General features: G+C 40.8%; 2 protein-coding genes across 4 annotated transcripts; both read left to right on the forward strand.

Moving 5' to 3' along the window:
• Nucleotides 1-138: 138 nt before the first annotated feature.
• Nucleotides 139-5,806, forward strand: PDCD2L (programmed cell death 2 like). Its single transcript, XM_080365026.1, has 7 exons — nt 139-338; nt 467-630; nt 725-785; nt 1,721-2,124; nt 3,223-3,336; nt 4,975-5,123; nt 5,656-5,806. Exons 1-7 carry the CDS (start codon nt 225-227, stop codon nt 5,784-5,786), a joined length of 1,137 nt encoding a protein of 378 aa, XP_080221152.1. The 5' UTR covers nt 139-224; the 3' UTR covers nt 5,787-5,806.
• A 1,216-nt stretch (nt 5,807-7,022) lies between these two features.
• Nucleotides 7,023-25,443, forward strand: UBA2 (ubiquitin like modifier activating enzyme 2). Of its 3 annotated transcripts, none has more exons than XM_080364999.1 (17): nt 7,023-7,283; nt 11,615-11,698; nt 11,948-12,018; nt 13,157-13,221; nt 13,686-13,786; nt 13,949-14,070; nt 14,745-14,812; nt 17,127-17,248; nt 18,108-18,207; nt 18,757-18,917; nt 19,806-19,899; nt 19,999-20,111; nt 20,585-20,740; nt 21,299-21,395; nt 22,009-22,114; nt 22,786-22,922; nt 24,356-25,443. In XM_080364999.1, exons 1-17 carry the CDS (start codon nt 7,140-7,142, stop codon nt 24,535-24,537), a joined length of 1,923 nt encoding a protein of 640 aa, XP_080221125.1. In that variant the 5' UTR covers nt 7,023-7,139; the 3' UTR covers nt 24,538-25,443. The 3 variants fall into 3 exon arrangements, with proteins under 3 accessions (XP_080221125.1, XP_080221127.1, XP_080221126.1); XM_080365001.1 differs by lacking the exon at nt 7,023-7,283 and adding an exon at nt 7,772-7,813; XM_080365000.1 differs by lacking the exon at nt 7,023-7,283 and adding an exon at nt 7,844-8,075.
• Nucleotides 25,444-25,508: the final 65 nt, after the last annotated feature.

The raw sequence follows: 25,508 nt of genomic DNA on the forward strand, positions 1-25,508 counted from the left end.
GCGCCTCCCGCCGCCCCCCCCGCACGGCTGCTCAGCACCGCGCCGACACCGGAACCCTGCGGCTGCCCAGCGCCCTGCGGGGGGAACGCACCCGCCGCCGCCTCACGGGCACGGCCGCCGGCCCCGCGAGCATGCGCACAGGCGCGTCCTCGCCGGTCGGTCGGGCCGGGCCCAGCGATCCGGCGGCGCGTGTCCGCCGGCGGCCGCCGTAGCCAGGCGCTGCTATGGCGGCAGGGCCGCCCGTGCTGCTGGGGCTGCGCGACGCCGCCATGGTGGGGCCGTGCCGAGGAGGCGGGCAGCCCCCCGCCTGGGCCACCAGCAAGCTGGGGGGCTCCGCGGTAGGGGCGGGCCGGGGGGGGAGGGTGGTGGCGGCGGAGGGACCCTGCCCCAAGGGGGTGGCGGCCCGCCCGGCTGTCGGGGCGCCCTCGGCGCGTCTCCAGCGGCGCCCGTGCTGTTGCTCTTCCAGGACTGGGTGCCGCGCGTGCGGGCGGGCCGGCCCCGCTGCGGGCTGTGCGGCGGGGAGCTGGCGCTCCTGGTGCAGGTGTACTGCCCGCTGGCCGGCTCCCCCTGCCACCGCGCCGCCAGCGTCTTCGCCTGTGCCGGGACGGGCTGCCGGGGAGCGCCGGGCGGGTGAGTACCGCACCGCACCGCACCGCACCGCGCGCGGCAGCGACCGGCCGCGCGCGCCCTGACCCCGCTCTCTGTTTTTTCCCGCCCGCCGCAGCTGGACGGTGCTGCGCGCCCAGAGCCTGCCGGAGGGGGCGACGGGCCGCGGCGCGGAGCAGGTACCGGGGGGCGGGGGTGGGGGCGGGGGGCGCCTTTTGTATGCGCTGTCGGGTACCCGCAGCCCCCCCAGGCGGCCGGGGGCGGGGGGAGGAGGCTGCGGCACGGCCCCGGCGGCGGGTCACGGTGAGCACTGCGCGGGATTTACCAGAGGATTAACTTCGTGTTTCCGAGCTGCGTTAGGCTTGTGTTCCAGCAGAGACCGCAGCCAACTCTATGCTCAAAACTGATATTTAGTACCTTAATTCCTTGAGCTACCTCAACGTTACTTTTGAACTTTAAATGGCTCGGCTGTACTGTTTAGGTTTTGGGGGTTTGATCTTTAAGATGCCCGATTTTCTAATTTTTATAGATTTTTCTTTAAATTTATCATCAGTTTTCATTAATCTGATTTGGTTCTCATTAATATACTTCTGGTATTTTAGCTCGTGAAGAAAAACTGCATGTTGGCTTAAGGCTGAAAGAGGAGGGTGGCAGTCACAGGTGGCAGGCAGAAAGTGGTAAATCTTGGTCTGTGGTAAACAAGCTTATACTCTGATAAAATGATGATGGTATTATCCTTATTGTTGTTGTTATTTTCCTCCGTATTCTGTCCTTTGAGCTTACTTGTGGCGCAGGGACTGTGCTTCAAGTAAATGTACCCAAACTGTCAGCGGTCCTGCCAGCAGCCAAGGTATGGCAACATGATGTACAAAGGCTATTCAAAAAGCCAGTGAATTCTTGTTCCAGTTCTCTAGTGTGCAGTGTTTTTTGCCATAACTACACTGCTGTGAAAAGTAGGTGTGGGTGTGCTGGTAAGTACCGCTGTGAGGAAAATGGGTGAAATAACACTAAGCATTAGGTGAAGGTTTTAGTTTTCTTACCTGTTATGAAGCTGTATTTGAAGTGCATTAGGGTGGCTCATCTTGACAATGCTCTTTTTTCTTTCCCTTCGCAGAAACAAGAATCTAACTTTGCTGCAAAGGATTGGTGTGATGAAGCAGATGACTGGGGAGTCTGTGATGGAGCAGAATCTCCTGCATGTGCTTCCCTTCAGCTGCTTGGTTTAAATGACGCGGTGAGCAGCTCCTTGTCCAGAGAGGTGGACTGTGCATCCCAGTTCCAACAGCTTCGCTTGTCTGAGGCTGTGGACGGGTCAGGTTCCCTGAATGCACACTCTCCAGTCAGTGAGGGAATGGTAACGGCAACATCTAGTTCAGCTCCTGTGTTCAAGCCCTTTTACATTAGTGTTGTGGATGAGGAAGACTACTCTGGTTTCATTGATACAGATCATGCAGATGAGCTATGGAAGGAGTATCAGCAGAGAGAGGGTGTTAATTTGCAACATTTGATGTCAGAAAGGTGAGAACGGGTCTGGATTTCATGCTGAAACTGAAGGGATTACGTAGTTTCCTGTATGCTGATTGATAATCTAAATCTGACTCTCCAAATCTGAATGCTTTTTGTTTGTAACTGGCTCCTTCAGGAATCATTGGTGTGTAGTGCTTTGCTGGGAGATCATAACAATGCACCCAGTTCTGACAGATTGTGAGTTATTTGGAGATGCATCTCTTTCTGAGTGACTGTGCAGTTGGAATGTCCTTGGGCTCCAGACAGAGCAGTGGACTGTCAATCTCTGAAACTAAACCAGTGTGGTTTAAACAGTATTTTATGCTAAATGACACGAGCTTATATTGAAACGTTTGCCTTTTTGGTTTTTTCTTTACAAGGCTAAAGTTTTTCTTCTATTCCACTTGCATTATTAAGAGTGTAATTACTTAGGGATTTTGGCTAGAGGCTAGGATGATGGTAAGACTCCTGAAGATTTTGTGAAGGTGTTTGAAAAACAATTTTTGAATGTAGTTACTGGAAATATTTCCAGTATCAACTTAGGTGATCACAGCGAGCACATATCCAGGACATTTGTCTTTTGATTGTATTAACAAGTACAGTGAATTTTCCTGAATTGTGAACAACATTGACTTTCTTGATAACTAAAGCCACTGTCAATTGCAGAGTCTGCATAGTATGCTCTTTAGAAGCGGTGTTACAGTTGAGTTTTGTTGACCTGTATAGGATCATAGAACTGCTTAATTACACTTAATTCAAAATTTAAAAAGACATCATACTATAAAAGCTAAAAAAACTTCTGAGAGGTTACTAAAGGATTGAGTTGTTTGGGGCTTTTTCAAGCAGGTATCTGGTGGATTTGAATCTCATGCAGGTAGTTTTGAAACACCGTTAGTAATTGTAAACCACCAGAAACTGAAAGACTAGAAGCAAAATGTTCACTTGCAAGCTCTAAAGGGAAGTGACTCTTAATTTAACATGTATAATTTTTTTTCAGTGTACTTAGTGTCATTTAATGTGAATGTATTGTAACCATTGCATATTTAAAGCATGCTTATTGTACTGAAAATCTTACTGGAAATTTTGTTTCCTTTCTTGTTTTTCTTATAGTTATGCAGGCGAAGGTGATACTGAAAAATACGAGAAGAGCGAAGTCAAAAGCAGGGACCCCACGTTCCATAAATTTATGAAAAGAATATCTGTGTGTCCTGAACAGATTCTGAGGTATGTTTATCATCTGGTTGTAACAGGGAAATACAGGTCATATCTGTGTGTGTTAGTACATATATGTACTAACAGAATAGATTGTTGGTAAATAAACTATTTCATTGGAAATACACGTATGTTTTTATTAATCAAATAATTTGCTAAGAGAGCTGTTGCCATGCCTGTGTGGTCAGACTTCAGTCCCTGGTTGGGCTTTTTTTATACAAAGTGTAAGGAAATGAGAAGCAAAGCAGGATCAGAGGCCCCAGATCTGGCTGTGGGAGACATTCTTCAACATAAGACCTGATGAGAACAGACCCAGACTGTCTTTGAAGGTTCACAGAAATCCAGACATGGAGGTTTTCAGGAGACAGTTTTGAGTTGAAAGTATAATGCACAGTGAGCGGTATGCCGCTGTGATAGACTTCCAAGGCTGTCTGCACCTCTGAAAATTTCTAACCTTACCCTAATTGCTTACATCTCAGTCCTTGACATGTTACTGAAGTAAGAGATTACTTGTTCTAAAGCCTGAGTTGTTCTGGGGGTTACTGTGATTACCCCTCAGGACCCTGCAGTCTTTAGTTCTTGTAAATCTGTTGCTTTTCCTAGAACAAAAGCAGGTTTAACCTCACAGCAGCTGCTTTCCCAAAAGAGGAGTGAATTTTGAATGCAAGTATAACAAAGAGTTCAAATAATAAATTATTCATAGTACCAAATAATACACATAGTTTTAATGGATCCTACCAAGGGTTAGTTTTTAAGTTCTTTGTTCCAGAGAGTCCAATGCAGCCTAGCTGGTCAAGCTGTCTCAGTGTAGTGACAGGACCTTTGTTTATCAAGTTTCCAGAACCAGGTGGAACTAGCTCGTACCTTTTTGATGAGGAGGTAAAGTCTGAGGGGCTGGTTACACAGATAAGAAGCATTAGAAACTTTCATTAATTATCTATCAGAAATGATAGGGAAAACGTATTAAATGCAGAGTGCAAGTTATATTTTCAGAAAATGTTTTTTCCACTGGATCTATCACTTTGTAGTATTATGCTCTTTTAATTTTCCGTTCCTATAAAACATCACCTCTGGTGATCCCTGTGACTGTCACTAGTTCTAGTTATAATCTTTACGTGGCCCTCCCATTCCCCTTCATGGCTGTGGTGAGTACGCCTCTTAGACCCTTATTTCTCCTGGGCTCTGTTGACATTCAGTGGAAACCATCTTTGATGTTGGTTTCCTGTTAGTTGTGGAGCTCTTATAAATAAGATGTTGTTTCTGTGGCATAACTACAGTGGTTTTGAGACCTATTCTATGTTGAGTATCTTCAACTGCCACAGATTAGCATTCTGATTTTCAGGAAAGTGTAGTTTGGTTGATGGAGTCAGCTACAGCGTATTTTGCAGGTGTCAGTTCAAAGCATTTGTCTCTTTTAAATCCAGGTGTTTCCTTAAGACTTTCCAAGTGTTGGCCTTCCAAATATTTCCCCCCCATCTTTATTCTTTGTGTGATGGCTCATCTGAAGCTTAGACAACGATTCTGGCGCATAACAATGTTTTTTACTTCAAGCAAGTTCAGAGGTTTCAGAGTCCCAACTGTTGCCAACATACAAGTTTTTCTATGAAAATTAGATTTTAAAAAAATTACTTTTTTCCTTTCTTGTTGTAGGTACTCCAGGGGTGGCCAGCCTTTATTCATAACGTGTCCTCCAGCCAACATTAGTGAAGGTATTCCAGCCTGCAGTAACTGTGGAAGCAAAAGAGTATTTGAATTTCAACTCATGCCAGCGCTGGTCAGCATGCTCCAGAGCGATTCAGGTGGTGACCTTTGATTTAGCTGAATGAATACTAGAAACAGTCACCTTCTTGGTAAAGTTTAGTAAACTGCAGTTTGGATTGTTTCTTGCTGATGTGTTTAATTAGCTACAATGATCATCTTACATAGAATCAACTGTTTTCCATTATAGATTTCACTCAGCAAAAGATTATAACTCTGGTTTATGGATACTCTGTGATTACAACTTGATTTGCTCACTAATGAACTTCAATAACAGCAGTATAGATAATTCCATGACCTTGGGAGTAATTGGTCTTTATTGCCTCTTAAACGAGGCCTTGGAAAATAATAAATATCATCAGATAAGATTGCGGACAGTTAAGAAGCTCTTTGGAAATTCTGAGTCAGCTTGCTTTAAAAATCTTTAAAGTTAGAAAATGCTATGTACATAGGAGACTGAATATGAAAAATTTCCTGAATTGGCAAAGATTGAAGCATAGCAATAAGCAATGGCCCTTAGTTAAGTCATTTTTCATACCTTTGCATTACATACCTTTATTGCTTTGTTTTTAGATCTGTCAGTGGAATTTGGAACTGCTATAGTTTATACATGTGAGAGAAGCTGTTGGCCAACAAATCATCAAACCCCTCTTGAAGAATTTGTTTTTGTGCAAGAAGACCCAGATCAGAGATTGTTTAAATAAATTATATTTCTTGGCATAGATGGAAAGTCTGTTGGTTGGGTTTTTTTTACTACAGGTGAAAGTGTGTTATTATGCAACAGTCTTCCTTGCATGTGGTGAAAAACCAAATTCGTTCGATCACATTGTGCTTATTTCCAAGAATAGCCGATTGAAGTATATATTAGCATGCCTCTAAAATGTGGTGACGGAAAACTTGCATACTTTGGTTACACATGGAAATCTAAGTGTAGAGATTGTTTCGTGATGCTAGTTACACTTAACATTTGGGGAGGAAAGTAAAGGAGAAAGAGTGTCTTGTTGCAGAAAGTTATACTGTTAGCATTCATCAGCCGGACAGGGAACTGCTAGCAGTGAGGAACTTCATGTAGGCTTGATTTTTTTTTTTTTAAATAAATCTACTTTGTTTTGACCACAGGTTAGGAATTCATTGGGTAGTGGCTGGAAGGGCCTTGCTGTCACTGTAGTGTTCTACCATGAAGCTTTTCTATATGTTTTTTCCAGTGGATAAGTTAGATTGGCATGCTTAAATGGGCTTGGACAGTCATGTTGCTTTGGGTGGGAAGAGGTGGAGGGTTGTGTTGGTGCTGCTGTTCCCGCAGCGGGGAGCGCGGGGCAGGTGTAGCGCCCTGCTTCTTAGCACCGGCTGGTCGTGCTGCTTTGCTTTAAAACACTGAGTTCCTCTGTGGAGTTCCCTGTTGGCTTAGGCTAAATTGCAGTATTTTAATTGACTTAATGGAGGAGTAATTTAAGTAAGTGTCCTTAAAGCGTTTCGTACAGGTTTAATGCTGCAGCACTAAATGAATGCACTAGAAGTGTGGATCCAAAAAAAAACCCAAGGGGGGGTGGGGTGATGCTGAAGGGATGGACCGTGTGCGCAGAACGACTTTGTGCGGGGGAGGGTTGCAGCAGGCCCGGTCAGCTCCTGGAGGCCAGCCCCTAGCCCAGGCTAACGGCGCGAAAATCCCCCGCGCCCGCAGGGGCGCTTGGCCCGCTCGCTCCCCCGGCCAAGCCCGCGCCGTGGGCCGAGCCCCGGCTGCAGCAGGCGGGCTCGGTCCGGCCTTCCCGCCGGTCGCTGCGGGGCCGCGGGCAGCCCCTAGGCGGCGGCGAGAGCGGGGCTCGAACCGGCGGCTCCGCCCGCCCCGTCCCGCCCGAGCCCTGGCGCCGCTGCGGCCTTCCTGGGCGGTGCGCGGGAAAGGGGCGAGGCCCTCCCGCCGGCAGGGGGCGCTGCGGGCGAGGCGGGCGGCGCCGCTCTGGTCCCGCCCGGGCTCTCTGTCCGGAGTGCGGCCCGGCTGAGGAGAGCCGCGCGGAGTCGCTCCCCCCGCTCGCTGCCGCCGCCGTTCTTCGCCCGCCGTCATGTCCGTGCCGGTGTCGGGCCCCTTGCGCAGCGAGCTGGCGGAGGCCGTGGACCAGGCGCGGCTCTTGGTGGTGGGAGCCGGCGGCATCGGCTGCGAGCTCCTCAAGGACCTGGTGCTCACCGGCTTCAGCAACATCGACGTGGTGCGGGCCGGGGCGGGGGAAGGGGCCGGGGTGGCCGAGGGGCTGGCGGGCGGCGGCGCGGCCGAGGCGGGGGGCCGCGGCGAGCGGGGCGGGGGGGCCGGGGCGAGCGGGGCGGGGGCGCTGTGGCGGCGCGGCCCCTCCCGCCAGCCGCATTGTCTGCGTGTTTTCAAACTGCTGCCGGCCCGCCAAAGCCGCCGGGCGCGGCTGCCGCGCCGCCCCGCCGCCGGGGGACGGGCTCCGCCACAAAGGGGCCGCGGCCTGCGCCCGCCATCCGCGCCCCCGCATCGGCCGGGCCGCCGCGCCCGGCTCTCTCCGGCGGGCCGTGCCGCGCTCCGTGCCGCGCCGGGCGGGGGAGCCGGCGGGGGCGCGCCGGGAGGAGCGGAGGGCCGTGGTTGCTGCCCGGCCGTTGCTCCGTAAAGTCGTAGTTTCGCCGAACGCCGCCTTGGCGGGCGCCGCGGGTGATGGGCCGGTAACGGGTTACAGCGAAACACGCCCACCGTGGGGGGCGGTGGGTTGCGCGCCGGCGAGCGGTAAAGCTGTCAGCTCTGGCGGGCCGGCCGCGGCACCTTCCCGCGGGCTGTTGCTTTCGCTTTTGCTTCCTGATAGGAATCTCTGGTTGTGTATGGGAAAGGCAGAACTGAGAGGGTGGCAGTGAAAACGGGATAGAGAGGAATGCTGTTAGCAAAACGTGGAGTTACCTGGTTTCTAGACCTTTCTTAATTTCTTACCGCAGTTACAGAAAGCGTGTGGTTTTAAGAAATCGGGGGAGTAACAAATCCAGCTAGAGCACAGGTGTGTTTCCTTGAATGTGTTCTTACTTGTGTGTGCCTGGATAGGAGTCACATCTGAGAGTTTTGTATAACGAGTTGTAAGAAATTTGGTTTTGCAGTCAGAGGTCTTGAGCAGAGCATACTGGAGACAGCTAAAGCTATGTCTAAACTATGTATCTACTACAGCTAAGACTGTATCGGCTTATAGAAGAGTACAGCTGCTGGTTCGCTTTGTTACTCATACAACTCAGGCCTTTCTGCTGAAGCACTTTTTAAAACTTGTAGGATATGCTTAAGTGTAATTCCAGATTGCCCCTTTGATTTCAGTCTGCCACTGAGAGTTTATCCGCTTATAACGCTGTACAGGTGAAGTAAACATACACAGAAGAGTGAAAGCCTGCGTTTTTCTGCACTGATTTCTGCCTGTGTCGTTCCCCCCCCCCCCGCCTTTTTTTTCCCCCCCTGCCTTACTATGTCATTTCTGTACTCCTGCGGTCTGTTATAATAGAAAAACTTTAGTATCTCCTGATTTTCCAGTTAGTCATTAGGCATAAATCTCATTGGGGTATGCTTATTGTTTCACTTACTGTAGTTTTGAGTTTTTTGTATTGTTTTTCAAGGCCGACTTGGTCGGACTCCATTAACTTAAGTGCATCTTGGATCTGGGCCATCTTCATTTAAAAATATCGTTGGCAGCATTTTATGCAAGACAGTAACGTTTTGCTAACATATGGAGTGGGTGGGCAAAAGAGGAGGCAAAAGCAAAGAGAGGATTGTTACGCAAAGAGGAAATTTGCCATTAGGAGAATAAATTGCTTTTGTCAACGTTTGTGATGTTTTTGAGGGCTTTCCTCATTAAACACTAACAAACTTGAACACTTGAAAAGGTTTTTTTATGACTAAGTTGTGAAATGTTTTTTTAACCAAAATATTAGCTAAAAAAAAATTTTAGGGGTTTTGAATACCAGAAAACTCACAAATACATGATTTCATTAAGTATATTTTGTGGAAAGGCGGTTGTGTTGTCCTCATGAATGAAGAAAAAAAACAACCAAATTACTCCAAATCCAAATCTGAATTAAGAACATTAATACATATTCTTAGGGAATTCTGAGGCCTTTCCATCTAAATTACTGTCCTGGTTTCAGCTGAGATAGAGTTAATTTTCTTCTTAGTAGCTGATACAGAGCTGTGTTTTGGATTTAGCAAGAGAATAACATTCAAGTAGTGTTGACCCTAAGCCAAGGACTTTTCAAGCTTCCCATGCTCTGCCAGCGAGCAGGGGGACAAGGAGCTGGGAGGGAGCAGCCAGGACAGCTGCCCCGAGCTGGCCAAAGTGATATTCCATACCATGGACGTCGTGCTCGGTATATAAACTGGGGGGAGTTGGCTGGGGGCTGCCGATCACTGCTCGGGGACCGGCTGGGCTTCGGCCAGCGGGTGGTGAGCAACTGTATTGTGCATCACTTGGGTTTTTTCCCTTGGGTTTTATTGCTCTCTCCCCCTCTCCTCTCCATTACAGTTATTACTGTTTTGAGTTGTTTGGTTTTTTTAATGTTCGTTGTTTGGTTGGGTTTCTTTACCTTTATTTCAATTATTAAACTGTTCTCAGATCAGCCCATGAGCTTTACCTTTCCCCGATTCTCCTCCTCATCCCCGGGGGGGTGGAGGGGGAGTGAGCAAGTGGCTGCCTAGTACTTAGTTGCTGACTGGTGTTAAATCATGACACTTGCAAAAATGGCAGTAGTGTAAAAGTTATCTTAACAAGAGAGCTGTTAAATTCTGATAATTTTTAGCAAGATTGAAGCTTCTGTTGCAGTCCAATGGTGTCAGGTATTCTCTTAAGAGAAAAACTTCCTTTTCTTCTTTTGGTCTTGGTAATACTGTTTTCAGTTGCAGTTTGTGTCACTTGTTATCATCTCTAGTTAAAATACTAAAAGCTTTCTGGGTGGTGGAAGTTTTAACAGAATTATGCGTTTAATCATTTTCACTTGAGGTTCTCAGGCTTTTTGGCTTTGGACTAAGCAAGCTTTCTGAGTGTGTCTTATGAGAAAGGCAAGGAGGCAGAAATGCGTTTCCATGCAAATACTATTTTCATGAAAAGATACAAGACCTTGGGAAGTTACTAGGATAATGTATTTCTAAAACACGTATTTTCTTTTTGCTCTGTATCCACGGGTGCTTTTATTTAGTGTTTAAACAAACAGTTTTAGCTAAAACAGTTCTTAGTATCTTGGAACTTAATTCTTAAATTAAAAATAGTCCCTTCAGAAAACAGGAAGTTTAATCGTGGAGCTTGGGTCTTGCATGCAAAGGATATTCAGGGAGAAGAGTCTGGCATAGTTTTTTCGTTATTCAAGTTTGGTTATTAAAATTAAAAGCTTATGAGAACACCCTCAGTAGGTCATGTTTAAACTTCACACTGTACAGTCAGTCTGATAGTACTCTCCATATAGTGGCAAGCGTTACTATGTTGACTGTGTCAGGAATTTGGGAGAAGTATCTCTGATGCTTAGAAAAATTGTCTCCCTCCCCTCCCTGTTAAAAACCTTAGGGATAGGAGAGGGCTTCTAAACAGAGTGGTTGATCAGCGAAACTGTTTAATTAAAGGAAAAGCAGTGGCAACAAAGGTAGGAATAGATCTTCTCAAAGTTCCAATTACATCTTCTTAATTCTTGTGGTGGGGCGTAAACACATTTGAAATTATAATGTTCATGGGTGCATATTAATAGAAACACAGCCGTTAGGGGAATTACAGTCATGGCATCCTTTGAGATTGTACATCACAGATGTTCTGTGGTATATGATTTTAAACATCTTGATTGCGTGACTGGATATTTTTTGTTTAAGTAGGCTTCATTTTTTAATACGCACTTAAGCAGTTAGTGCTGGTGACAAACAGTAAAAGCTTTTGCCCTGCAGTGTATGAATTAGATGGCAGTGCAGCCCTCAGTTTACTGATTCAGTTGCTCAAAGCCATGTGCAAATATAAAGTAGAAGTACCAATTAGTTTGCTGAGTAGCCTTTCTTGGACCTTGGGGAAGCATGGAGCAGGGTACAAAGCCAGCATTCGGGGTGGAGGAGTGGACTATGTAGTCTGGCTGGAGACTGGACCTATCTAGACTGATACCTGCAGTATCTCCTCTGAGTTTGTACACAGTGCTCCTGATGAATTCTCACTAAAATCTTTATCCTACCATAAATAGGACAATCAGTTACTGACTTTCTACCAACTGCTGTGCATACATATCTCAGCATTCACATGTGTTTGTAGAAGGGACTCTCTTCAGAAAGTGTTCTCATGTAGCCCTTAATTTTTGACGTATGGCTCCATTTGCTAGTAATTATTTAAAATGTATGGATTCCTGAGGATGATTAGGTGATCATTAATGCCTCTACAGTTGCTATAGTGCAGAGGTAACACCTATACACAGGTCTGAAAAGGGATCTGTAATGCTTATGCATTTTGGTCAATCACATAAACTCTGTTAATGATGTTCCTTTTAGCTCTGTGTTATTTATTATATAAAAGTGAAATGGCTGTTTGTTGTGTGTTTCTAGATTGATTTGGATACTATTGATGTCAGCAATCTCAACAGGCAGTTTTTGTTTCAGAAGAAGCATGTTGGAAGATCAAAATCACAGGTGAGGAAAAAGTCAAAGCTCAAGTCTTACTCTGTTATTTTATAGACAGTGTTAGAAATATGTCACAATTTAGTTTCTGCTGTGACAAGGTAAGTGTTGGCTGATCATGGCTGTCCAAATGTTTCGTAACAAAAGTATTTAAATGTCTTAAGGTAGTCGACTTACTCAATACTCAACTGGTATTGAGTCTGTCTTTAGAAGGAAGGAAGGAATAATAAGTGGTTTTTTTTGTTTTTGTTTTATTTCTAGGTTGCCAAGGAAAGCGTGTTACAGTTTTATCCAGAAGCTAATATTATAGCTTACCATGATAGCATCATGAAGTATGTTTGGTTTTAAGCTCTACTTAACGTTTTTTGATTTGCGAGTTCTGTGTTATTTAAATGCTACTATGGTGTGCTTTAAGGTGTTTTACAAAGTTGGCGCAGTAAGAAGGAATAGCTGTAAATATGAGACTACCACATATTTGAGTGGGAGTGTGGATTTTGTATGAGTTTTCTTAAGCTCTGGTAGTAAGCTGTAGTCATTTGCTTCTGTCCATTTTTCATTTTATTAGCAACATTTACTATGTAAGCTTCTACACTGTAAGGATGCCCTGATGTCTTGAGCAATAATTAGGTTGAAATAAATGTGAATGTTGAGTCCATGATTAAAAAAAATGAAAGCCTTTGTGTGTATGTAGGTAACTGAATGTCACTTATATATGCCCCAAACTGTGAAAATTTAGTCTTTATGGTCCATAACCAATAAGTAGAGTACAAGATCATGTAGATCCTCATTAGCTATTTTCCATGTTTAAATTTGTGTCCCGTTTCTTAAAAATTTATGATCTGTAATATTAAGGTTTTAACTCCGATGTTGCGATTAGCCACTGAAACACTGACTCATTGCATCCTTCTCCTGAAACTGTAAAACCGTTAGTCCTGTTTCCTCTATGCTCTCTCTTTGTCACCTTCTTTAAATCAGAAAAATGCAATGTAAAGATATTGGAGCATCAAGATTTTAAAATCCCATGTCTTGGCTCCTAAGGGTATGGAGGCGTGGTCAAAACCAATTGAACTATCAGAGTATAATGAATTATCAACAGTCTGATGAGCTATGGTAATTACAGTGTGCACATTTTAGCCTCAGCTGATGGTTTTTAAGGTCAGTTACCACAGCTCAGCCAATTTACTCATTAGGTCAGAGCAGTATAATCACTTTTTCGTTGTCTGTCTGTTTCATTGGTCAAATTAGTACTAATTGCAGTAGCTTCCTTCCAGCAGCATAAAATTTGTGCTTTCACCCAGCTTTAAAATGGGCAGGAGACAAATGGAGCAGTTAAAGGCTAGCAGTATATTTATAATATGTGTAATTTATCACACGAATATCAGTCTACCCTTTGCATGTGTAGTTTCTGTTGTGGCATAATAACCAACAACTTTGATGTGCCATTTTGAGTATTGTTTTTCTTTTCTGTAGCCCTGACTATAACGTAGAGTTCTTCCGCCAGTTCACGTTGGTTATGAATGCTCTGGATAACAGAGGTGAAGTTTTCACTATGATTTTACATTGGAGATGAAAATGTAGAAACAGAACTGTAATGTGTTCTACACTTAGTACTTCTGCAATGTCAGTTAAATAACAAGTATCCTCCTAACTTATCTATAGTTTTACTAACGCTTGTGTGCTTCGCTAGGAACTTGAAAGGGTAGTTACTACTTTTACAGGTGTTTTGAAAGTAAACATTAACTGCTGTGTTGCTGCTTTATGGGAACTGATGAGTATTGTGTGTACATATGTAACTTTGTTCAGTTGAGTTTGCTGTATTTAATAGTGTTGATATATTTTGTGTTAACTGGAAAATGACTGTGAAAATGGTGTAGTGTTCTGTAACAAAATAAGGCAGCTTAAGGATAAATGTTTGCATAGGAGGCTAGTTTGAATTTGGAGAAGTAAAACTTTTTTTTTAATCTTTCAACATTTTCTTTAAAAACTCTTCGATTTGCAGCTGCCCGTAACCATGTGAACAGGATGTGTCTGGCTGCTGATGTTCCTCTTATAGAGAGTGGAACTGCAGGCTACCTTGGACAAGTAACAGTTATAAAAAAGGTTAGGTTGTGTATTACTTTTGTTGCTTTCAGTTTAAATCATTGGCTATTTTAGGCAACAGGGTGTTGGGTGTTTTGAGATACAGTTACAGTTCATCTGGTAATAGCATTTACTATCAGCAGTCTTCACAGTGTGACAAGTAAATATTTCACTTTTCACCAGGGAATGACAGAATGTTATGAATGTCATCCTAAACCAACTCAGAAGACTTTTCCAGGCTGTACAATCCGAAATACGCCGTCAGAACCTATCCATTGCATTGTGTGGGCTAAGTATTTGTTCAAGTAAGTGATTTTTTTAAAAAGTGGTTCAGTCTTCTGGTTTCTAAACCTACTGACAGCAAAATAAGTGGACATGGGTTGGGTTTTTTTGTTTGCTTTTGTGGTTTTTGTTTTTAATAAGTATGGATTATAGCAAAAAAATTCCAGTTCTTTGACCTAGGTTTTGGAGTGGCTTTTTGAGGGTGTTCTTTTTCTTTCTCTTTTAATATAAGGATGGAAAGTTGGTTAGTATTTAGGTCTTCTTGTAATATCACAGAAAATTGGGCATATTAGTTTGGCACAGCAGTGTAGATTAAGGTTACTTTATTCTTCACCTTTATATGAAGTTAACATGTTTTTCAGTTTAATCATGTATTAACAGATGTAAAGTTTGGTGAGATCTTATAGGGTTATAAGCAATGCTTTCAGTCCTGCAATATAAATATAAGGCTAGGGGGACTATAGAGTGAGTTACACAGAACTGTTTTTTGCTAAATTAATTTTTGTATCGGACATTTTATGTTGTCAGTGTTAAGTCCATGTGTGACAAATCCCAGCAAATTTAAAAGCAGCGTATGAAGTTGCGCTTTGCTAGCAAGGATTCTGAAGTGGTTATATATCCATTAGCAAGTATTTTAGTCTTTAACCAGATATAATGAAATTCTAGTGTTGTGTTGTTCTTCTTAATTATCATATAGCCAGTTGTTTGGAGAAGAAGATGCTGATCAAGAAGTCTCTCCTGACAGAGCTGATCCTGAAGCTGCCTGTGAGTGTGATATAAGCTGGTAGCTTACCCTGTTACTGAAATGTTCTGTTTCAGAGATTGTGACTTATTGCTGTACATTTCTTAAGGTTAGAGAGTTCAGCTCTGTTTTCTCTTAAGAGGATTCCATTTACCCTCAGACAAGAGTTCGGGGGGTATTAACAGTAGTTTCCCTTGCAGACCTTCATGTACACTGTGCGTAAGTTAGTTCCCTTATACTGCTGCTCAATAGGTACCTGAAACAACTGCAGTGTTTTTAGTTAACTTGATGCATAGTGCATACCAGAAGCTTTTGCATAAAAATGTGCAAAAAATACTCTTCCGAATGACAAAGTTTAATAGCTTCACCTGTCAGAACTGTGGCTGTTGTGGGCAGCCTAAAACATTTTCAAAAGGGTTACTTCAGCTGTTGTGAAAACTTTTTAATACAGTGTAAGATGGGTCACTGGCATTCACTAGTTGTGCTCAGGTAGTGTGCGTAGAACAGCTGTGAGCTACACAAGCGATACACTCGCTAATCATAAAGTTCAGTTAACACAACTAGGTGCAAGATACATGATTTAGGCGAGTAGGCTTGTATCTGTTTGGAGACACCTGTTCCCTCTGCAGCCAACGGCCTTCCCCATGTGCACAGAAACTTGAAACGTGAGCTTGAAGTGCAAATTAAATATAACTGATATTCACAGGGTGGCCTTTTTTTCCTCTATATATTTGGCTTTGATGGAGTGCTTCCTCCTTCCCTGCAGCTGGGAGGCTTGTCTTTTGAACAGAGGACCAAGAAACTGAGGATTTGTGACCACTCGGCTTCTTCCATTCCTAGCTGAGGGATTGCAAGGAACTAAGGGATTGTTTGAACTCTTCTAGCCTGAAGCACTTCAGTGTTAATCCAAATAGGAAATATGCCCATTCTAAGTGATGTTTTTGTAGCTATTCAGTATTTTTCTGTAGGGACACTAACTGTAGTTACTGTGGAGGTGAATAAACATCATTCTGTGTTGTTTCTTTTGGATTCTTTGATATGTGAATGGACTTTGGAGATGGAGCTTAGAGGATCCTCCAGCTCTTCAAGTTCTCTGAACATCAGATAGTGATCACCCAGCAGGTGGTTCCGACAGGACGTGCAGAATGAAATAAATGAGTCTTAAAAAGTGATGTATAAACTCCCTTAAAACAATGGCAGCTGGAATATTTGGATGCCACTTTACATTTAAAGAAAGATACCAGGGCAATTATAGGAAGGCCTGAGCTGTAGCCTCATGTCAGTGAGCAAAGTGTCTGTAGCAGTAACGCTGTTTGGAATCGGTGGATATATGTGGTGTTGCAGGGGAGAGTCAGTGCAACCTTTGTGAAGGGGAGCCATGCCTTGGGTGGCTCTGCGGGTCCTCTGAAGGAGTTGGCAAACCTGTGGGCAAGCACATCTGGTTTATGCTATGTTGAATCTGCAGGGGGCACTCAAAAACTTCTTGTGAGGAACCCGAAGGAGCTAAGCAGCCATGGGGAGAAAAAAGGATTTAAGATCCTGAAGTGGATAAGCTACTTAAATGATACAGATAAATGGTGATTAAAGGAGTGTCTCAGATTGGTGATGGGACTGATGCTGTTCAGCATACCTGATTAAGCAAAGTCACTCAGAATAATAAAGATGAGGACTAACTGCAAAAGTTGTAGAATGTTTCACGGTGCAGAATGACGTGCAATGAGACATTAGGTAGACTTGGTGCAAATAAATACGAAATGATGTAAGTGATGTGTTGGTGAAAGGGGGGAATCATTCACAAATTTACATGTAAAGTGATGGTCTCAGAGTTGATTTTTCTTAATCAGTCGAGAAGGTAATGGACAGCTTCATGAAAACATCAACGTGCTGCTTATTGGGAATCATGATAGTAATTGCCAGATGTGATTGGAAAAGAAACAAAATGAATAGTATCTCTGTGTGTGGAATTTTTTGTGTAGGAATAACTGGAAGTAGGAAGCCACTTTATTTTTTTGTGTGTTTTGAAGTTCTAACCAAACTAAAACTCTTCAGCCAGGAAAAGAGACCACTGAAATCACAACATTATGTGGAGAAAACGAGTAGGAAACAATTGTTCAGTGTTCCTACCGGTAAAGGAATTAGGTGACATCAAGTTAAATTAGTGAGTCACAGTTACAGAAGCAAACAGGAGAAGTTGCAGTTTGTCTACCTCAGCTTTTGCTGGGTGCAGTAAATCCATTTTATGGGCCCTGCATAATTTTGGGTTTTGACCCTAGGGGAAATATTGGATGTGATTTTCCCTTTTTTGAATTAAAATATTGGTTAACACTTTATTAATAGGGGAGCCAGCAGAAGCAGAAGCCAGAGCACGAGCATCCAATGAAGATGGTGAGATTAAACGTGTTTCAACTAAGGAGTGGGCTAAATCAACTGGATACGATCCAGTTAAACTTTTTACTAAGGTATTCCTTACCCCCAAGAAATGTCTTTATTTGCAGTGTATGAAGTGCTTTAAAGTTAAGTCAAACACTAGTGCAATTATGTTATGACTTCCACCAATTTTGCTGTAGTATTGTTGGTCTTTTACGTTTGCTCGTTTACATCATTCCCTCTGTGACTGTATAGATGGCTTCAGCAGTTTGTTTGTACCATACAGAAAAAACTTCGTTCAAATTACTTTTAATATGAAAAGGTAAACTTGAATTCTGTAGGAGTCTTACTGGGCATAACCAGAACCCATGTGAGGACCTAAAAGCTATAAGTCATCTTCTGTGTATAATCAGGCACTGGTGTAAGAAAATATAAACTGGTTTGGGAGTTTTCCTTCTAAATAGTTGCTGAAAGTGGATAAATAGAGAAAATTAGCATAGAATGAAGTGCTGATGGGTACTAATAACTTACAGAATGTGATGTTGATAGGTAGTAATAACTTTACTTTGGAAAGTCGTTGGCGTGTAGGTAAGAATTAGGGAGAGTATACAAAAAGCTGTAGTGATGACTTCGGTGGACAGGTGAACGTACTGTTTGGACTATTGTTTCTTTATGTTTTACTTAACTCTCCACACCACCACCCCTTCATTAATCAGAGCTGTGTCTGCTTTATGCAGTAAGTGTTAGAGAATGGGGAATAAGAAGTTTTTTTGATGTTTTTATTTATGTGGTTAAAAATATTATCAAGACGGAAAGCAAAATTTCAAAAATCTTATGCTGATTTTTCAATTTCACAGCAGATGTGAAAAAATAATGTCTGTTTTTCCCCTTTTAATTTTAATGGGCTTTTTTTTTTGGTTTGTTGTTTTTTTTATTTAAAATGTTTCGTAGCTTTTCAAAGATGACATTAGATATCTGCTGACAATGGATAAGCTGTGGAGGAAAAGAAAGCCTCCAGTGCCACTGGACTGGGCTGAGGTACAAAATCAAGGTACTTGTCCTTCTTTCCACTGTATATTTTTCAGTCATACCTGCTCTTTGTTAATGCGTCTATGTGATATGTAGATTTTCTCACTGTCACAGGTGAGTACTGATAATGAACATATTAATTCTTTGTGATTCCTGAAGATATTTAAATTTTCTCCATATAGAAAATGTTTTTTCTAAAACTGTTTTGCATTTGTCATTTTAGATACTCAGTATTGGCTGCAGAAATGTCACATTTCATAAAATTATATGTCGGCTTATTCTAGGAGGCTTTACCCATAAGCAGTGATGCATTTCTGAAAGCTGATTCCTGATTCATGCTGAAAATTTAAATTTGCTGTAATTTGTACATATTGTACATATTGATACAAGTATAGCCATAGTTGCAGTTTTAAGTGCAGATTTGTTGTAAAATGTGTGGGCTACTGTAGTTTAAGTGTATTGTTCTTCAATTTAGAAAATACTTAATTTTGCTGAAATGGAAAATTCTAATCCCTCTGAGAGAACTGTGACTTTTGTAAGTATTCCTGATATTTTTTTTCTTTTCCCAAAGAGAAAAACATATCTGATCAACAAAATGAATCCTCTGCAATCTTGAAGGATCAACAAGTTCTCGATGTCAAGAGCTATGCACACTTATTTTCAAAGAGCGTTGAAACCCTGAGACTTCACCTGGCTGAGAAGGGTGATGGAGCAGAGCTTATATGGGATAAAGTTAGTTTGCCAAATAGATAAGAACCGGTTATACTCTACATGCGTAGTACAAGTATTCGTTGGACTCATTCAGTTTCATTCCAAGATAGTACTGCTTAGAACAAAAACGTCTGGCACCTCACTGAAATCGGTTTCCATATGTAAACAAATATATACATTAAACACTATATTTTGTAACTCACTGAGTGTAAGGATTAACTATTGTGATGTAAAATAACTTAATCTAGCAACTTTAAAAAGCACAAATGCAGAAGTATTTGTCATATTTTGATTTTTGAAAATATTTTAATAATTAACTTCATTTTTTCTTTATAAGTTTCTCTAAAACATGTTCTTATACAGTGGTTTAGCTGGAGTTCTGCTGAGCTGTATGCAGTAATTAGCTCTGACAGTAGGTATGTGATGTATTAGGAGTTTTGCTGAAGAAAACCAAGAACAGAACAGTGTAATCTTCCAGCAGTCAGTTGTCATTTGGCATAAGGAAAAAAAAATAGTTTGTAAATATAGAAGGGACAAAAAAGTGAAATAGTATTAAAACAGATAATAAAAATACTTTTCTAAACAGCAGTTTTTTGAAACTGAGCATAAAACATTGTCAGATTTAGGGTTTAGACATTACTTTGAACATACAAGGCATTTTATTACTACTAATATGTTAATTCACTACTAAAATACTAAGTACAATTTCTAAATGTGTATTTAAAGTATTACTGCTCTGTCTAAACGTACCATCTCAAAGAAGTGGTATATTGACTTTGAAATAGAATATTTTACAGACTCTTGTTTTTTAAACTTTCTGGTTTTAAGTTTTTAAGGACCATGTTTTGCAAACCTTTTCCAACGAGTAATCTGATTTGTAAATACTTTTTTTTATTAACTTCTTGTTAGGATGATCCTTCTGCAATGGATTTTGTCACTTCTGCCGCAAACCTCAGGATGCATGTTTTCAGTATGAATATGAAGAGCAGATTTGATATCAAGTGTAAGGATGAAATATAACGTTTTCCAATTTAAATACTTATCTAAACTTCTCATTTTCATTTACTGTTTAAAAATCTGCATACTCTTGCCTATTTTGCAGCAATGGCAGGAAATATTATCCCAGCTATAGCTACCACTAATGCAGTAATAGCTGGTCTGATAGTGCTGGAGGGTTTGAAGATTTTATCAGGAAAAATAGATCAGTGTAGAACGGTAAGTGGGAATAAGATACTTTTACTTTCTTGTTCCTTATAATTCGTTTAAAAGTTGCATTTAACCTGCTTTGACTATTGTGTAGTGTTTACTGTCTCTCACTTGTTGCTTCAGTAGATTCTGAATGTGCTGGGTACTTTCAGCCACAATGAAAAGAGAAGTGGAAGTCTCAAGGATCATTAAATTCCTCTGATTTAATGAAAATTGGCTGGTGGGTAGGAGAGAGAACCAGACTGACATCACTTGAAACATGGTGGTTTCATGTTACAAATCTATTTGGCAATAGCTGCTCAGCCAGCACAGGTGTCATTGTGGACTAGCCATAATCGGCACTTTCTCCTGTTCAGCAAGCATGTCAAAGAGGATTAGGGAACAGGACAGCCTGTGAGACTAAGAATAAATCTGTAAGAGAACAGGTTTTATGAGTGCTGTTACTTACAGTATAACTTGTTTTATTCTTGTCTGTCCTCAAGATTTTTCTGAACAAGCAGCCAAATCCCAGAAAGAAGCTATTGGTTCCTTGCGCTTTGGATCCACCAAATCCTAACTGTTATGTATGTGCAAGTAAGCCAGAAGTGACTGTGAAGCTTAATGTACACAAAGTTACTGTGTTAACACTCCAGGATAAGGTAAATCTTGAACATTAGCTAAATCTTTCATTCTGCTTCTAATACTGTAAATTAAAGTTAGGGTTTTGTTCAGTATATTTTGACTGAACATCAGCTGTTTATATTTGCTCTACATTTTGCATTTCCCTCAGTTACAAGGAGAGCTAGATTAGCCAGTATGCTTCTTGCTCATGTGTGCTTGTATATCTTGTGAAAGGATCTTTATATTTTACAACTTTTTGGTGTTTTTTAAGCCTATTCATATCTAAAAGCAAAAACTCTAAAATTGTTTCAGTTGAATAGTTCAGTAGCCAACATCAGAGTTGCATAGGCACAACTGATATGTAATTCTGTCGTTCTGTGAAGTATTTTAAAAAAATTTCAGCGTATCTGAACCTGTAGGTTTCAGACAACAAAAATATAATTCTGTTCATGGAAGTAAGAAAAAAAAAAAGTACAGGCTTTCAGCAGATGCCTGAAAATGAGCCAGGATACAAAACTCAACTTAATTCAAGGTTCCTTCTTCTATAAGTGCTTTGAAGTCCGATACTGATTAAATAATCATACTCATCTTTGCAGATAGTGAAAGAAAAATTTGCTATGGTAGCACCAGATGTACAAATAGATGATGGAAAAGGAACTATTCTTATCTCTTCAGAAGAAGGAGAAACAGAAGGTATGCATACTGCAGCTTTTAAAGATAAGAGTAGATAAAAACTTGGAAGAAACAAAGATATACAGAATGGAAGTATAGCAAATGTTCTAGTGTTCGTCCTGTAGGCTAATATTTGAAGAGAACTGGATTTACAAGTCTTTAAGTGGCCCAAGAATAGCTAGTGATATTGTCTACAAGCCTGTGTGTCCAGTTCAGCTTTCCTGTGTAAGTACTTTTCATCTGGAGTGTTGGGATTCCTTTCAAGAATAGGTATTCAGCTATAAAGGTACACCAGTATTTTCCTCTGCTTGCAAGTCCTGTTCATTTTCTTGTTCTTCGATTGTGGTCTTTTTATGATGCTTGCAGATGCTACTGTAATATAAATGTTATCTCAGAAATGTTCCTAGATGTAATATTAGCAAAGTGCTTGAATATGATGCATGAGGAGTAAATAAGTCAGCCATAAGTAGTTTTAACTACTCATAGGCTTAAATGTCAGATTTTACTTTAAATGTAGCTGATAAATGTTAATCTTAAGTTTCTACATAACATTTCTGGAGTACTCATTTATTCAGATGTAAAAGATCTTTATATCAATAGCTTTATACACGGCAGTTTTCCACTATTTTTGTAGCAAATAACCACAGGAAATTATCAGACTTTGGAATTCGAAATGGCACTCGACTACAAGCAGATGATTTCCTCCAGGACTATACACTGTTAATCAATGTGCTTCATAGGTAAGGATTATGAAATAATTATTTTTGTGTGTATACGTAGAACAGTTCCACAGGGAACTTCCAACTCAGAATTTTAAATTTATGACTAAAGCTCAAAGATTAAGCTGTGGAAAGAAAATACAGAAGTAAAAGAGGAATTGTCATTTTTTATGAATTTATAGAATTGGGGTTTTTTTGTTTGTTTTGGGTTTTGTTGTTTCGGTTTGTTTTACGAAAGTAATTGGAATAATAAAAATAAGTAATTGGAATAAATGTAAAAATACAGTGCAAAACCTGTGTTCAGATACAGCGGTGGCAACAGAAGTCAGTTTGAAATAATTGGGGTGTGTATTTAGCCCTGGATAAATAAAATAGCTATTATATACACTAAACTAACACACTGCACTTTCAGTGAGAATAGGAATGTGACGTTGAGGAAGAAGGGTAAGCTCAAGGAATTATTCTTCTCATTCCTAAGCGTTTTAAGTCGTGGCACTGGGTGGAACAGTGTATGTGAATAGACAAAGCATAAATTGTAAGGGAAGACTGAACAGATTTTCCTCTTTTTTAATGTTTTTCTCATTTTGTCATAGTTGCAGGGTGCTCTAATACTTGAATCGCGTTCTTTGTGAAAAAGACAGGTTTTTATTTTCACTTGGTTGTTTAAAAGCATATATATGTTTTTTCTATAGTGAAGACCTAGAAAAAGACGTAGAATTTGAAGTTGTTGGTGATAGCCCTGAAAAGGTTGGTCCTAAACCATCAGAACCAGCATCTAAGAATATTACCAATGGTAGTGATGATGGAGCGCAACCCTCAACATCAACAGGTAAATAATGGTAATCAATATGAAATAAAACAAAAGAGTGGTTCAGTAGTGCGGTCCAATTAAAATAGTTGTCTTCAGTTTTATGACTTGTTTGCCAACATGAAATAAAAAGCATTTAAGTTGCCTCTGTGTATAAACATAATATTAAACAGAAAAATGCACGTTTACAATTGTTACAAAATGCACATTTGAGATTCTTACAAAGGCTTACAGTAAATACACCTCAAAATTACATTATTTAACTTGCAAGGGCTTGATGGGGTGTCACCTGAAGTGTATCCTAAATGAAGTAAGACCCATTCTTTCTGATGGTCACGCTATGGCTTGACAAAAAAGAATCAACCAAATCTGTCGCTTTCTCCCTACAGATTAAAATATTACTTTGTGGGTTTCTTTGATCATGTTTCATTCTGTTAATTTAAGAAAACATCTGGTATTATCTGGTTACAAATTAATTATTTTTCACCTGTCTAGGGAAGCATGACAAGAAAAATAGTATTTCCTATTCAGGAAGAAGTACCATCACCTTCCTAATGTAGAGTGTTTCTTCGAACATATTCAAAATAGTTTAGCTTTCGTGACTCTGGGATGGTTAAGCACTGAAGGCTGAAGTACTGCAAACATACGGTTTTATAGGGATAGCGTATGAATCTGAACACTTGTGACAGATGTCAGTTAGATAACTGTAGTTCCGTCTTACACATTTGGATGATGTTCCTTTGCCTGTCAGATGGTCCTATTTAAGATACGCACACAAGTACACAGTCACTTCCACTAGTGTCTTGTTTCAGGGGAGGATTAAATGTTAAAGAGTATTGCTAATATTGATTTCTAATTGTATTTAAAAAAGCATAAGATTAGTTTTTACAGTGAATTTGTACTTCAAAAGAAACAAAATCCACTAGATGTCTTGAAAGCTCACATTTGGTTCTATTTTCCCTTCTGTATACTATCCATTGTTATCCTTCAGCTCTCTAAGTCTCCTCACCCTTCCACTCTTCCCTCCCTGTTTTCTCTCTTTCGTGGGGCATGGCTTCTAGTGGGAGCTCTGTTGAATGCGCTAGTGAAAGGAAAGGCTGGACTACAGCTCAGTTGTATGTAAAAGTTCTTTTCTAAGGACTGCTGCAGACAGCACGCGACTCTTCTATTTTGTACATGCAAAAAACCCAGTGCTAACTAATGCGTTTCCTGCATTACTGCAATGTTTTCCATACCTCTAGCGAAGAGGGGAATAACTGTGTGAAAAGCCTATTTCATCCTTGTTTCAGAGAAATTCTAAATACTCTTGCAGTTGAATGACCAGAGAATATGGATGAAGAATGCTTCAAGTTGTATTTGTAGTATTAGAGACATTAATATTTTTAAGTATGAAATTTGGTTTCAGTAGACTATCTTTACAGTACCCATTTGAATTAAACACATGTATTTTGCAGCTCCAGATCAAGACGATCTATTGATTGTTGATTCTGAAGATGAAGGTACTTCAAGCAATGTTGATGATGATATGGAAATCAAAAGCCGCAAGAGAAAACTAGAAGATAAAGAGTGTGTCGGTACAAAGAGAGTGCGTACTGAGCAGACAGAAGAGCAAGATGAAATTATAGCATTAGACTGAACATGCAAATGCCCCTTGACACAATGATTCAGATAACGTAATGCAGTAACAGCGTGTTATGTTGGGATGTGAAAAATGTCCAGAACTAGACTAATTTTCAGGCCTTTATTCCAAGTGAATACCAAACCACTGGCTTAAATAATTTGTGTCTGTTTCTCTTGATGATAAAGCTCTCATCTCAGTAGACTCTTTCAGAAGTTTTTAGATATAATTCCATATATTAAATGTAGTAGAAGCATAGTTTATAAATACTTACAGATAAGTATTTGCTTAAACAGTCATGGGAAAAGCATGTTATTTTTGTGTAAATGCCTTTTAGGTATAATTCAATAGAACAAAAAAAAACTACTCTTGTTTAGTAAAGTGTCATCATCTGATGCCCAGATTTTAAGTAACTACATTCTTATTTTTTTGCTTGAAGAAAAGTATTTTTAGCCTAGTCCTAAACATTTTTCACACCCTGAACAAGTAAAGAAGAAAATTCATTAAAGCAAATTAGTGCCATGTTTTAACAGTGTTCTGAAACTTCAACTGGCACTATGTACATTACTGTAAAACTGTTAATTTACTCAAGTTTTTCAGCTCGTACTGCCTGGTATGTCAATGTAAGAAGCAAATTTTTGTGTATTGTTACAGTTTCAGGTTATTTATATTTGATGTTTTGTAAACTCAGATACTACTACTATACTGTACATCTGATGGACCAAATAAATGACATCTGAAATACTTGCTATATTTGCTTGCACAGTCCAAGTTTATGCTGACTTACGGGACTTTACAATGTATAGCCTACAAAAATTACTGTATTATTTTCATTTTTCTAAACATAACCTAGTAGAACGGAACTTAAGCTTCACTTGTTTGAGGTGAAAGGGGAATTTTTTTAATAAAACTTTTGTGAATGTTTTTTTTTCTTGGACAATCAATTATTGGCCGCCTCAGTTGGAGCATTTGCACCACCACACGCATGC

The sequence above is a fragment of the Falco punctatus genome (genome assembly GCF_963210335.1).
Source record: "Falco punctatus genome assembly, chromosome: 14".
NCBI classification, from domain to species: domain Eukaryota; kingdom Metazoa; phylum Chordata; class Aves; order Falconiformes; family Falconidae; genus Falco; species Falco punctatus.